The 12,924-nt window shown below is 41.8% G+C and overlaps 1 protein-coding gene across 2 annotated transcripts in view; it reads left to right on the forward strand.

The window, feature by feature from the left end:
- The window catches only part of ephb4a (eph receptor B4a), a 37,304-nt gene extending 24,980 nt beyond the window's left edge, over positions 1 to 12,324 (forward strand). Inside the window, exons 5-18 of one of the 2 annotated variants that reach the window (XM_087178001.1) lie at positions 1,780 to 1,932; positions 3,642 to 3,977; positions 4,062 to 4,186; positions 4,742 to 4,907; positions 5,222 to 5,321; positions 6,662 to 6,726; positions 6,882 to 6,995; positions 7,406 to 7,653; positions 7,743 to 7,958; positions 8,405 to 8,554; positions 8,892 to 9,085; positions 9,548 to 9,706; positions 9,998 to 10,129; positions 10,846 to 12,324. In XM_087178001.1, coding sequence (XP_087034127.1) covers positions 1,780 to 1,932; positions 3,642 to 3,977; positions 4,062 to 4,186; positions 4,742 to 4,907; positions 5,222 to 5,321; positions 6,662 to 6,726; positions 6,882 to 6,995; positions 7,406 to 7,653; positions 7,743 to 7,958; positions 8,405 to 8,554; positions 8,892 to 9,085; positions 9,548 to 9,706; positions 9,998 to 10,106 — 2,135 coding nt within the window. In that variant the 3' untranslated portion in view covers positions 10,107 to 10,129; positions 10,846 to 12,324. Of the gene's footprint in view, positions 1 to 1,779; positions 1,933 to 3,641; positions 3,978 to 4,061; positions 4,187 to 4,741; positions 4,908 to 5,221; positions 5,322 to 6,661; positions 6,727 to 6,881; positions 6,996 to 7,405; positions 7,654 to 7,742; positions 7,959 to 8,404; positions 8,555 to 8,891; positions 9,086 to 9,547; positions 9,707 to 9,997 lie in introns of both variants that reach the window. The other variant, XM_023421481.2, reaches the window with a different exon arrangement.
- Positions 12,325 to 12,924: the final 600 nt, after the last annotated feature.

The following is a 12,924-nucleotide window of genomic DNA, read 5'->3' on the forward strand; positions in this document are numbered from 1 at the left end:
TATGAATGCAGTCAAGTTGATGTAGTGTTCTAGTTGAGATCAATCAGTAGGTTTAAACCACATCTTTGAAGTAAAGCTGTAACTGGCTATAAATACTGCTACATGCGAGGCGTATATTTCCCTGTGTGTCCATAATACAGAACTTACATGATGACACCTAAATAGATTTGAAGGTATGACAAAATGATAACAGCTGTCAATAAACTCCAAAAATGATTAATATTAATCATAATAAAAAAAGTCCAGAACTCAGGATAGCACAACAAAATAATTACTTAGATTAGCATGGACTGCTGCAACTGCTAAATGTTGTCACAGCTGATCTCAGTCAAATGTGAAAACACTGGTTAGTGATCAATAGAGACTGTTGCTGTAAATCAATTGTTCTCACTCTGCGCTATCTGTCCGGGTCTCAAAAGCACTCAGGTTGATTTCTTAATCTTATATATATATGTATATATATATTGTTTTTCCTCCCTCTGTAACTCTACCTTATTTCTGTCCTGTCATTGATTCATTTGTCAAAGCACTTTGTAAACTATGTTTTTAAAAGATGCTATATAAATAAAGTTATTAATATTCTTTACATATATATATGTGTGTGTGTGTGTGTGTGTGTGTGTGTGTGTGTGTGTGTGTGTGTGTGTGTGTGTGTGTATACACACGCAGTGTGGTCAAAATGTTATTTGAATGGAGAAGACCACTTCCCCATAAACATAAACAGTGGCCATAGCACACCTGTGCCATAATCATGGTGTGTAATCAGCATTTTGATATGCCACACCTGTCAGGTGGACGAATGCTCCTGGCAAAGAAGTACTCACTAACGTGTGTGTGTATATATATATATATATATATATATATATATTTTATATATATATATATATAAAAACCTCTGAGCAGCTGAGGGATACAGCAGTGCTCACCACACTCCACTAACTTGTTTCAGATGTGGGAAATTCCTGTGGCAAAAGGTCGGCCACAGTGTGTTGACCCTGCGAAACAAGTCAGTTCTGACTGTAACAATGTTCCACTTGGTGTGAAAGTTTATTGTTTTATTTCTCTCACTCAGCAGCTACAGTGGCATTTCAGCTGCCACAGTGAGCACAGAATAGTAAACACTGCAGGTGCTGGTGAATGTATGTGGCGTTAGGTGACAGACAGCTTATTACACATTCATGCGTAGGACGGGTGTCGGTATATTGAATCCGGTGTGTATGGTGTTAATGTGTAGCTGCTGAGAGGAGAATGGGTTCAGACTAGGACAACTAATGACAGTTATAATTATCAGTTAATATAGTCATTAGGGTTTTTTAAAAATAAATAAAACAGAGAAAAACAGAAAATCCTCCAGTCTGAGAATGTTTGACACTTTTCCATTATTAGATGTACCTTGATTTTCTCAGCCAACTAAGTTTTTGGTTGTAGTGAGGAGACAATATTTGGATCAATAAACAAAGGTAGTTCTTTGTAAGGACTCCCACATGTTTAATCATTAGTTTTGTCATTCAGATATAATCAGGTAAATTCAATGATAAGCAGTATGTCAATGGTGTGTGTTCACTGAATAGACTATTACTATGAGATTTATTACTGTGATTGTCTTCAGTTAAGAGCACTCATTACATGGATTGGTCTGTCAATCCGCAACCATCTGGCACCGAAGTACCCTGAAAAAAAACAGAAATGTATTTGCAAATTCAGTTTGACCCTGGTCTGTGTCGACATAGTGTGTGTGAGAAGATTTTGTTCAATGTGTAATTTGTTCTCCCCTCTCAGCCTGTCCTGTGGGTCAGTTCAAGTCAGGCACAGAGGGACAGTGCACTGACTGTCCAGGATTCAGCCACGCCGCCATCAGAGGGGAGTCGGTGTGCGCATGTCGCTCTGGATACCTACGTGCAGAATCTGACACTCCTGACACCCAATGTACTAGTGAGTATGCATACAACAGTACTTGTGCACGAATCCACATGCAAATAGGGAGGTGCTAAGCAACACAAGCATCCACTGGTTTGTTCTCACTCTTTACCTTCCCTCGTTCTTCCTCACTTTGTTTTCACCCTCTCTGGTGCTGTTTCTCTTCTCCTCTGGTGTCATTTAGCCTGGCTCCTCTAATCTGCTTTGTGTCTTTTCTCCCACGGCTGGGCATTGAGATGCATGTCTTTTGTGACAGGTTGTTGGGGGTTGGGCTTTCTCTCCAAAGTGAAGTAGGCATTGATGGTCCCAAGTGACACCTCCATGCGGATTCAGGAATTTCAATTCAGCCACACGTTAGACGTGTGAATGAGAGGGACTTTTTAATTCGGTGCATTCTCCTGAATTGGCCCTAAAGAGGAAGTGAAACAATGTGACACTCAGCATAGGGGCTGTTTTCTGTTCTCTGTAGATGTGATATCAATACAGAATTTTCATCCACCAATTTTATTATTGCTGATAACTTTAATTACAAAGGCTTTATCTTAATTATTAATCACTTAATCAGGCCATTTCTATTACATATTCTGTTTTTGTACTGGATTGTGTGTGCAGGTCTGCACATCACTTTCATTTTCAATTTGTATGCAAAATTGCAAAAGCCGTGCCATCTGTAAATCATGCGGCCCTTTCCCCCTGAAAATAAGTGTTTTACATTGCTATGACAACCGTGGTGATTTTAATAAAGTGGATTCTGATTGTTAAGTCATAAAATGCATCACCTCTAAAAATCCCCATTCCCAAATGTTGAATTCAGAATTCATATGCACTCAAGATTGTCTGTGATGTTGCCCCACTTGGGTTTCCAATGAGAGCACTTATTAGCACTTAAGTTAGCTGCAGGCTCACTGACAAAGCTCCGTCTCCTTGGCAGGAACAGAAACTTATTCACAGCAGCTGAGTGGTATTGCTGTTAAGTTTCGCATGGCTTGAGGCAATAGCTATCTTCTTACAATTTTCAGACAGTGATCATTATCATCCAGTTTCAGACAAACTGTTAAATGCTGCAACACATTTGCTTCTGTTGTGACGCAAAGCCTCTGCAGAAGCGTTGTTCTGCTTCGTGACTGCGAGTACAGACTGAGTAAAATGTCCTCAGCTTGTATGGAAAAAGGTGAATAAATGGTCTGTGTGGGTCATGGGAAGGTAAAGCAGCAGTAAAATTACACAGAAGAGGTTATAATTAGATTTGATAGAGGAATTTTATACACTGCGATTGCATCAGGGGTATGCGGTGACTGGAAAATCAAATATGATGACATTTTTGACCGAATAACACGACAACATTTGAGGGATGACTACTGCTGCTTTCTGAAGGCATTTAAAACCTGAAAATGTATCATATGTAATGTTGCGGTAATGACTGCACTGAGTCTCTTTAATAAGTTTAGAAAATTGCAACACCTGAGTCTGACATTAATGCTGCTGCTACAAAATTAAAAGGAATAGTTTGACATTTTCTCTCTTTAGAATTAAACATAGAGAATCCCACTCTCTCATATCTGCAGGTTAAATATGAATAAGTGTATTTCCTAAAATGTGAAACTATTCCTTTAAGGAGAATGATTTGCTTGGAGCTTGAAGGGCAATTGTTTTGTTCATTTCCAGTATTTATAACTTCGAGAATGGCAATTTAATTTTGGCTTTTTTTCCCCCATCACTTGTAGAACCTCCGTCGGCGCCACGTAGCATCAGCACCAACATCAACGACACCACGCTCAGTCTGGAGTGGAACGAGCCTCTGGACAACGGCGGCAGAACAGACCTGGGCTACGCTGTCAGGTGCTCTGTGTGCAGGTCAACCAAAGGGCCGTGCCTCCCCTGCGGAGACAGCGTCAGCTACCGGCCAGAGCATGAAGGCCTGCTGGGTCGCAGGGTGGAGGTGTGGGGCCTCCTGCCGCACACCACGTACACCTTCACCATCCAGGCGCTCAACGGGGTGTCTCAGCTCAGCGGCAAGGACCCTGCGAGTGACAGTGTCAATATCACCACAAGCCATGACGGTAAGAGGTGGAGAGGAAGAGGTGGAAAGGTATAAATAGTCAGAGTTTCATGCGGTATTTATAATTGTTCTGCCACCTGTGCAGTGCCATCGCTGGTGCCTGTGATTCACAAGAGCGACTCCACAGAGAGCAGTCTGACTCTGCACTGGTCAGTCCCAGCGCAGCAACACTACACCATCCTGCAGTATCAGCTACGCTACTGTGAGAAGGTGAGAGCTTCCCGACAACACCTCTCATCTCTGTGTGACTATTGAGACTTCATTATTTTCTCTTCACGCATACTGTGGCTCAGGATTAGAATGAAGACGTAGTAAACAGGGGGCTGCAGTAATTAAAATGGATTTCCTCACACAGACCCAAAATATGCAGGTGAAGTGAACAGAGACCAAAATGTCCTGTAACCTGCAGAACTTCTGGACAAACAAGACTGCTTCAGCTCAAAACATGGTCATGTGATTTCTGAGAGTAAGACTTTGTGTCAGTGTTACAGCTAAGACACAAGATGCTTTCGTGTGAATGAAATCCATTTTAAAATATATGTAAACCTCCAACATGTTAATTAACATGAGGTCAGGTCAGTGTGACTAAACTTCATATCAACAATATGCAGTTATAAGTATAGGATACTTGGATTCCTATTGATTACCCTTTAGTGGCTTTTTTTTCTTGCTTTGAGTTTATTTTTTCACAGTGATTTCTGTCATTTCCTCATTTACTCCTGGTTTACACTCAGTTCCAGTCCAGCTAACTCCGTTTTCATTTAGGAGCGACGCAGTGAGGATCAGTGCCACTACACAGAGAGTAACAGAAACCAGGCCGTGCTCACAGACCTCCGCAGGGCCACTCAGTATGAAGTGCAGGTCCGGGCACGCACCATGGCTGGTTATGGCAGCTTCGGCCCTGCAACCATCTTCCGCACCCTGCCTGATGGTAAGAAAAAGCTCCATTTACTCTTGAAGACAGACTTTCTTTTTCTTTTTCTTTTCTTTTAATTTTTTTAAATTCTTCCCTGCACAGTCAGGCCCTGCTCAATTTCTTGTTATGAATTTATTGCCTGTGTCCTTTTATCGAGCCTCTTTTAATATTACAAATTCCTGTCATGCTCTTTCTTTCCCTCTTATAATTTTTTTCTTTACTACCAATGTAAACTTCCTGTCACGGTTTCTGTCGTTGCATTACTCTAACTTTCTGCCTGTGTGTCTTGTTTTCTTTTCTTTTTTCTCTGTGTCTTTTGTTTGTCTCAGGACATGACTCTGCCTCCCAGTTCTTGATACCTGGCATCCTTATCGCTGTTGGGATGCTGCTGCTTGTCACTTTCGTCTTGGTGGCTGCTTACTGCATACGGTGAGAACAAGGGAAGGGGAAAGAAGCGAAAAGAAAAAAAAAAAAAAGAAGCTGACAGAATAACAGGAAATGGGAGAAAAAAAACGGGGAAATCGAAAACCAATAACAACCACGACCCCAATTTTACAGTTTTACACCACTTTGTTCTCTTGTTTATACAAATGATATCTTATCAACAGTGGATTTGCACTCTGTTACCCATACCATGTTTTTTCTCTGTGAGGCAGTTCAGACACAAAGCAATGCTCATGATGTCTTTTGCTTGCACAGCTAAAAGTTATCCTGCTCATTAGAACATTTTCCTTAGGCTTCATTGTTTGAGTAAATAGTGTTGGATGCCATCAGAGGGGGAGAAAAAGAGAGAGTGTGTGTGTGTGTGTGTGTGTGTGTGTGTGTGTGTGTGTGTGTGTGAGAGAGAGAGAGACAGATGACGATAGAGGTAGAGGGCAGGGAGAGACAGGATGCAGGCGTCCCAACCCTGTTTCCACAGGACAAGAGAACAATAGCTGTGACCTTGTGACATACACACACACATACACATACACATAAAGTTACACACACAATTAACACACACACACAAACCAGTGGCTGAGGCCCAGATCTGCCACTAACCGAGGGTGGTGCATTATTGCTATTTTAGGCTTATGAGGTGGGAGAGGGAGAGAAATGGAGGAAGGCAGGGATCCAGTAGCTACGGGGCCGTTACAGTCTTACAGGGATGAGTTTTTGCCAGCAGAATTATAATGGAGCCACTTGTGTCAAAGAGCAGAACCATAGGCGTTGGCTTAGGTATTTGTCATTACTGCAAGTCATCACACATTATGCTTTTGAGATTGCTGTGGGTTGTTTAAAGCAAACTGAATCCTTACAACAACAAGGGTATTTTTGTTTTGTCAGAAAATAATAAAATGATGGTGTTTTTGGAACAGAGAGTGTCCTTCAGGACTCTGGAGCTCTGTCAACAAGAGAGTATTTGGTCTGTAGCTGAACTGAACTCTGACCCCTCTGCACATTGGAGTATTCCTAAAGGGGATCAATAAATTATCATATTTTGCTATGCTCGCTTGCATCCTAGAATTTTTATCATCAAATAAAAATCACACAATGTTTTTGATTTTTGGCTCTTTTTTTCTCATTTAGAGTTTATATTTTATTCAACAAGACATCTTTTTTTTGTTTTTGCATCTGAACAGTCACATTGTTTCAGCATTGATTGGCTTCACATTGAAAAAGCATTAGCAATGCTTGCCAAAAAAAATTAAGTCAAACATCCATTTTTCAGATAACTGCACTGCCATCCTAATCTTACTTTATTTATCCCGATCTCTTCCTGCCTGCAGCAGACACAGCCGAATAAAGGATCCAGAACTGAGCGACAAAAACAGCCAGTACCTTGTTGGCCAAGGTAACAGATCAAGGACGCATACACACTAAACCTCGGCAGTGATTTCCAACTCATTAAGAAAATCATATTTAATGCGACGGGCTCGTTGCTGCACATAGTTCTCTAAACTTTTCTTCTTTTCCTTTCCCACGACTCTGTTTGTCTTTCTCTCGCAGGGGTCAAGGTTTATATCGACCCCTTCACCTATGAGGATCCGAATGAGGCGGTGCGAGAATTTGCCAAGGAAATCGATGTTTCCTTTGTCAAGATTGAGGAGGTTATTGGCGCTGGTAAGCCCCAGCCGTATGCTTTTCCCAGTATTCATAAATGAGTGAACTTTGCACTGGTCATCTCTTTCTGTGGACTCACTGACTGAATGTATTTTTGTAGCCCTGCTGATTTTCTTCTTTCAAAATAACATTATTAAAAATAAATCTAATTTACTAAGTTAAATTGATTCTGTGACATTTAAAACCATTGTCTGGTGTTTTTATTGGACAAAATTCAATATATGCGTGTAAATAAAGCAATTAACTGATAAATATGTCAGCAATATTAGTAGCCCCTCATTCAAAACTAAAGGGCACCACTAGCTGCAAGCAAGCTGTAGGTTTGCTGACGATAATAGTCATCCTCTTAATGTGGTGAACGACTGCTACAGCAAACAGCTCTAATAGGTGTTTATGTGTCTGTGCTGCAGGAGAGTTTGGGGAGGTGTGTCGAGGACGGCTGAGGATCCCAGGGAAAAAAGAAAACTACGTGGCAATAAAGACGCTGAAGGGAGGCTACACTGATAAGCAGAGACGGGACTTCCTGTCTGAGGCGTCCATCATGGGGCAGTTCCAGCACCCCAACATCATCCACCTGGAGGGGATCATCACAGCCAGCTGTCCGGTCATGATCCTCACGGAGTTCATGGAGAACGGAGCTCTGGATTCGTTTCTGCGGGTCAGTGTGAGATAGAGAAGAGCACACACTAAAAAAACTACGCCATCACTTCCCTCCCTCTCCAACTCAAGTGTTTCTTTCCTCCGTAGCTGAACGACAGCCAGTTCACGCCCATCCAGCTGGTGGGTATGCTGCGCGGCATCGCCTCCGGCATGAAGTACCTGGCAGAGATGAGCTACGTCCACCGGGACCTGGCTGCCCGCAACATCCTGATCAACAGTAACCTGGTGTGCAAGGTGTCTGACTTCGGCTTGTCTCGCTTCCTGCAGGAGAACTCGTCTGACCCGACCTACACCAGCTCTCTGGTGAGATGACAATCCTCCTCAGTTATTGCCTAAAAAACTCTTCATTAAATTCATCTGCTGTGAATCTGCCTGCAGGATATGAATGAAAATTATCTTCAAAGCTCTAGCACATGAGTGGGAGATCAGGACAGGGATTTGACAAGTAGACCAACATGCCATTGATTATGACATGGTATAGTTTCTTAAGTAGCGGCATGCTTTATTTTTTTTTCCTTTTTCAATTATGTTTGAACTAGAATCCACAGGGCTGACGCTCATATTGTCAAATTCAGTTTAAAAATCACACCTTTCACACACTTTACATTTGTTGAAATATTATGTGATAGTTCATTATTTTGCAGTGTTAACTTACTGTTATTTTACCCCCTTCAGGTTCCTTGTCAGAGCTCTGTCTGACTGTGTTTATGCGAAGTCTTGCAGTGTTGACTGTTTTCATTTCTGTGCAGGGAGGTAAAATCCCAATCCGCTGGACAGCACCGGAGGCAATAGCCTTCAGAAAGTTTACCTCAGCCTCAGATGTGTGGAGCTATGGCATCGTCATGTGGGAGGTCATGTCTTTTGGAGAGAGACCCTACTGGGACATGAGCAACCAGGATGTAAGTTTGAGCAAAAAAGCCATGTTAGGCAATTCTTGACGGTGATTGTTGAGGTTTTGTTAGGCACAGCACGAAGCCGAGCTTTTCCTAATTAAAAGTTTGTTTAATAACTTTTACATTTGCATTCTGAAAAAAGGTTTCATATAATCAATGTGTCTTAAGTCTTAGTGTTTGAATAGTAGCTGAATCATGAGATTGCCTCTTTCCTCTTCTGTGATTATTTTTTCTTCTTGTTTGTACATTTGTTAATCTTTTAGCCCTTGAAGCAACTCAGTATTGATTTAAATACCACTCAGTTAATGAATTGGTTTGATCTTTTTTTTTTTTTTCCTATCAGGTAATCAATGCCATAGAGCAGGACTACAGGCTGCCCCCTCCCCCTGACTGCCCCACCCACCTGCACCAGCTGATGTTGGACTGCTGGCAGAAGGACCGCTCGGCGCGTCCTCGCTTCACGGACCTCGTCAGCGCTCTGGACAAGCTGATCCGCAACCCTGCGTCACTGAAAATAGTCGCCCAAGAGGGAGCAGGGTGAGAGTGCAGATGTGTTTGGGTGATTGACAGACAATAAGGTCACAATGACAGTGAATATACAGCTCGAGAATGAGCTGAGCTCTGTCCTTTTATAATGTCTCTGCCTTGGTGTCCCTTTAGAGCTCTGACAGTCACAGGACAGACATTACCCTCCTACTGTCCAATCTTATGTACCACCTTAATGTCCTGCTGTGACCTGTCAGCCACTTGCTGTGCCCATTTCCCTTCCTCCACATTCTGCTTGTCGGCTTGTTGCATACGGCAGCGGACACTCCACCCCTGACAAATCCCATTGTTTGTCCCTGTCAGTCACTCAGCGTCAGATTATACCTCTGAGTGTCAGCTGGAATGTTGCTGCAGGATATGTAGTCCATATAAGCTCCTCACTGTTTTCTTCTTTTTTTTTTGCTGTGACAGTGTGTGTAAGTCCTTCCTTTGTTTCTCAACTCTGTCCCCCAGGCCGTCCTACCCCCTGCTGGACCAGCGTGCACCTTTAGCCCTCTCGTCGTGTGCTTCAGTGGGGGAATGGCTGAGGGCCATCAAGATGGAGCGCTACGAAGACAGCTTCCTGCAGGCTGGCTTCAACTCAGTGGACCAGCTGGCCCAGATCACCACACAGTCAGTTCCCATTGCCAGCTTTCCTATCTAAACTGATACTTATCTCTGGAGGAACATTTTCACTTTTCAATTCACACCTCCTGGCCACAAGGTCAAAGAGAGCCAGCCTCGCTTTTAGTAGTGACGGTTGCAAACTGGATTTCCTGAAGTTCCGTTTCAATTTAAGTATGAAAGACTATGGAAGCACAGAGAGCAAGAATTTGATGACTGAAATATTACTTTTATATCAATCAAATCATATCTTTCTTTCCTCCTGTCTAATTATTGATTTTTTTTTCCATCTGTATTCAGGGATCTCCTGCACATGGGAGTGACTTTGGCCGGGCATCAGAGGAAAATCCTTTCCAGCGTCCAGACAATGACCTTTCGGAACAAGAGCACTACAACTGTGACCTTCTAGCTCACCTGTCTGCTGACCTAGAGGTGAACACCAGCACACAGTTGCAGCCATGTACTGAGAGCACTCTGGATCCTCTCCTGTGACCCACTTTGAACACAGACTCCTAGAGAGATTGGCAGAACTTTATTCATGACCAGGGGAAAAAAAAAAGAAAAAAGAAAAAAAGATCAAAAATCAGCAGCTAAAGATGACTTTCTTGTGAGGATCAGAGGAAGTCGTCCGGAGAATGGCAAGTCCTAGTCACCTGCAGTGACCAGGGAATGAAGCTGATGATGTGCAGACTGACTCTGCCTCGTTTTACAGTTTGTGCTCAGTGTTTTTATATCTACCAGAGGTTAGGAACCAATACATGTGCTAAATCAAGAGGAGAGACAGATCCAAGTTTACATTGTTTCTGTAGTGTCATGTCATTTTGAAAACTGGCAGTTGACGAGTTGTTGACCCAGTAAAACGTCACTTCACCAAAGGAGACTAAAAAAAAAAAAATGCCAGTGCCAATTCATGGACTCAGTTTTCATATTGTTGTGTAATTATGAATGAGAACTGCTTTCACCGTGGGTGTCTTGCATTAAATCCATGTGGATTACATCACTAAATAGGCACCTTTCGCATCAAGACTGAACGTTTTAATGTCCCATTTGATTTCAACATTACCTCCTCTTTACTCAGGTGTGATGTGTAATGCAGACTTTGGAGAGTGCTGTACTCGTCCTAATCATGCTTCTCTCATCTTCCTCAGTCTGGCTCTCCCCTCAGCAGCTCAGCTACGTGTGAGCGGAGGAGAGACACAGAGACATATCAGCACTTTTGGCATTTCAGAGTGAATTGTAATCTTCAGTAACTCCATGTGTTTCTGTTGGAGTGTGGTTGATTATTTCCACTGCCTGTGTTTCTGCTGGCAGCTCAATTTTATTAGAATCAGACTGAACAAGGACCAAGAGGACTCAGAGACCAGACAACACTGTCGAATTGGTTTTCTTCGTAGAAAATTATCAAGGAAGCAATCTGGCGTCAAACTTGTTTTTCTTGATATAACTGATTTGAACCATTTTTAATTCAGTATTCTCCATCTTCCAGTGCCATTCAGTCATCTTTGTTGACGTAAATGCCAATTTTATAAAACAGCAATCTCTCATGGGTGATTGAACTTTGTCTCATTTTAATGTACCTTAAAGGGTTACTCTGACATTTTGAAGTTTAGTGTATTTTTTCCTTCATCACATGTTGTGCAGGCGGCAAAATCTTTCTGCTTTTGCCAGCTAGCTGCACAAAAACGGTTTCTTACCATGTGTTAACAACAGGCTCGCTTGTAGCCGGCAGTATCCATAGGTTTCAGGGTGGAATGCTAACAACATTGTTGAGCTCCTGTTTAATTAACAGAGCCCCCCCACACATACACACACACACACACACACACACACATTATTACATGTGCTTGTCGAAGAGGAATAATGGACCTGAGTTCAAAATGTCAAAGTATTTCTCAAAGACTTTGCATTTCTTCACAGATGATACCAGCCTTTTTGACATATGGGCCAAGTATAATTTTCCCAGGTAGCTCACAGACCTGCAGTGAATCAGGAAAATGGAGCTAAAACAGCTACTAAAACAACTACAGTATGTTGGATATAAAATACATAGTATGATATTTGTAAATGATTTCCTCTTGTGTCATTTGTGATTTGTAGTATTTTTTGATTTATTGTTCAGTTGAAGATGTTTTTTTGTTTTTTGTTCTGATTTTTGCTAATAGCTCCTTTGGACGTTTATATTGCATTTCTGTCATATGTTACAATTTTCTAAGGTTTAAAGAGGTTTAAAGTGTAGTTTACACACATTTAACGTCCATTCAAATGTGATGAATAAGATAAATTCAAATCCCCTTAGTGCACACCAAAGGCTTTGTGGTGGTGATATTGTGCTACCACTTGAAAAAGACCAAATGTGGTCAAAATGTCTGCGATATCAAAGTCATCCGTTCTCTTTTCGAACATACACTTATGTTAGGCCTCAGTCAGAAACACTGGTATTGTCATGCAAGAGTCTGAGATATTCCTTTTAAGGGTTTTGGGAAAAGTGGTCTTCATATTGAAGATCTCAATAAAATCAACTTTGAAATGATGAATAGATAAAAGTATGTTTTGATTACTGTCCTGTGTGTAGGCTAATCTGTATTCAGTATTCATAATAAAGATGCACAGCAGTGTTTACCATCAAAGACTCATTTTTCAGCTTATTAACATGTCGGATGGTGTCTGTAGATTTTCAGCCTCATCAAAGTCATTCTTATTTCAAATGGACCAGAACTGAAAACTCTACAAATACATGTGGATGTCACCGTATAGACGTCACAGGAAGTCCCTATCTGACCTGAAAGTGCAACCCACATAATTTACCTGTCTCCGGTCTGACCCTGGTGACTTCTGTCCTGAATTCACAGGCTCACAACAAAGCAGCTCCACCATTGTCAAGACACACTATTATTTCTGGATTTGCTCAAACCTTTATTCTCTAATTGAGTTTTACATCAGCGCTCATAGATTACAACAAAAATAAATGCTTCTTGGTCTTGTTTTTTATCTGTGGTGAGATAAGCCCTCAAAGATCATAGCAGAAATGTGGAAATAAAACATCTGAGGAGATGGTGGTATTTCTTTTCTTTTTTTCTATCGTCTTGGTGGCTTTTGTTACAAACAGGCCTCTCATCTATCCCCTCGCCCCATTTTTCATAATGAGAGAGAAACAGGAGACTGCAAGGGTGAGAAATGAGTCTCACTCCCCCTATGTTTCTGAGCTTGGGCATCTCACAGCCTTTCCT

Source organism: Seriola lalandi, unplaced genomic scaffold (genome assembly GCF_002814215.2).
Source record: "Seriola lalandi dorsalis isolate HSWRI2012SDOR001 ecotype SW California unplaced genomic scaffold, Sedor1 jcf7180002054672, whole genome shotgun sequence".
In the NCBI taxonomy this organism is placed as follows: domain Eukaryota; kingdom Metazoa; phylum Chordata; class Actinopteri; order Carangiformes; family Carangidae; genus Seriola; species Seriola lalandi.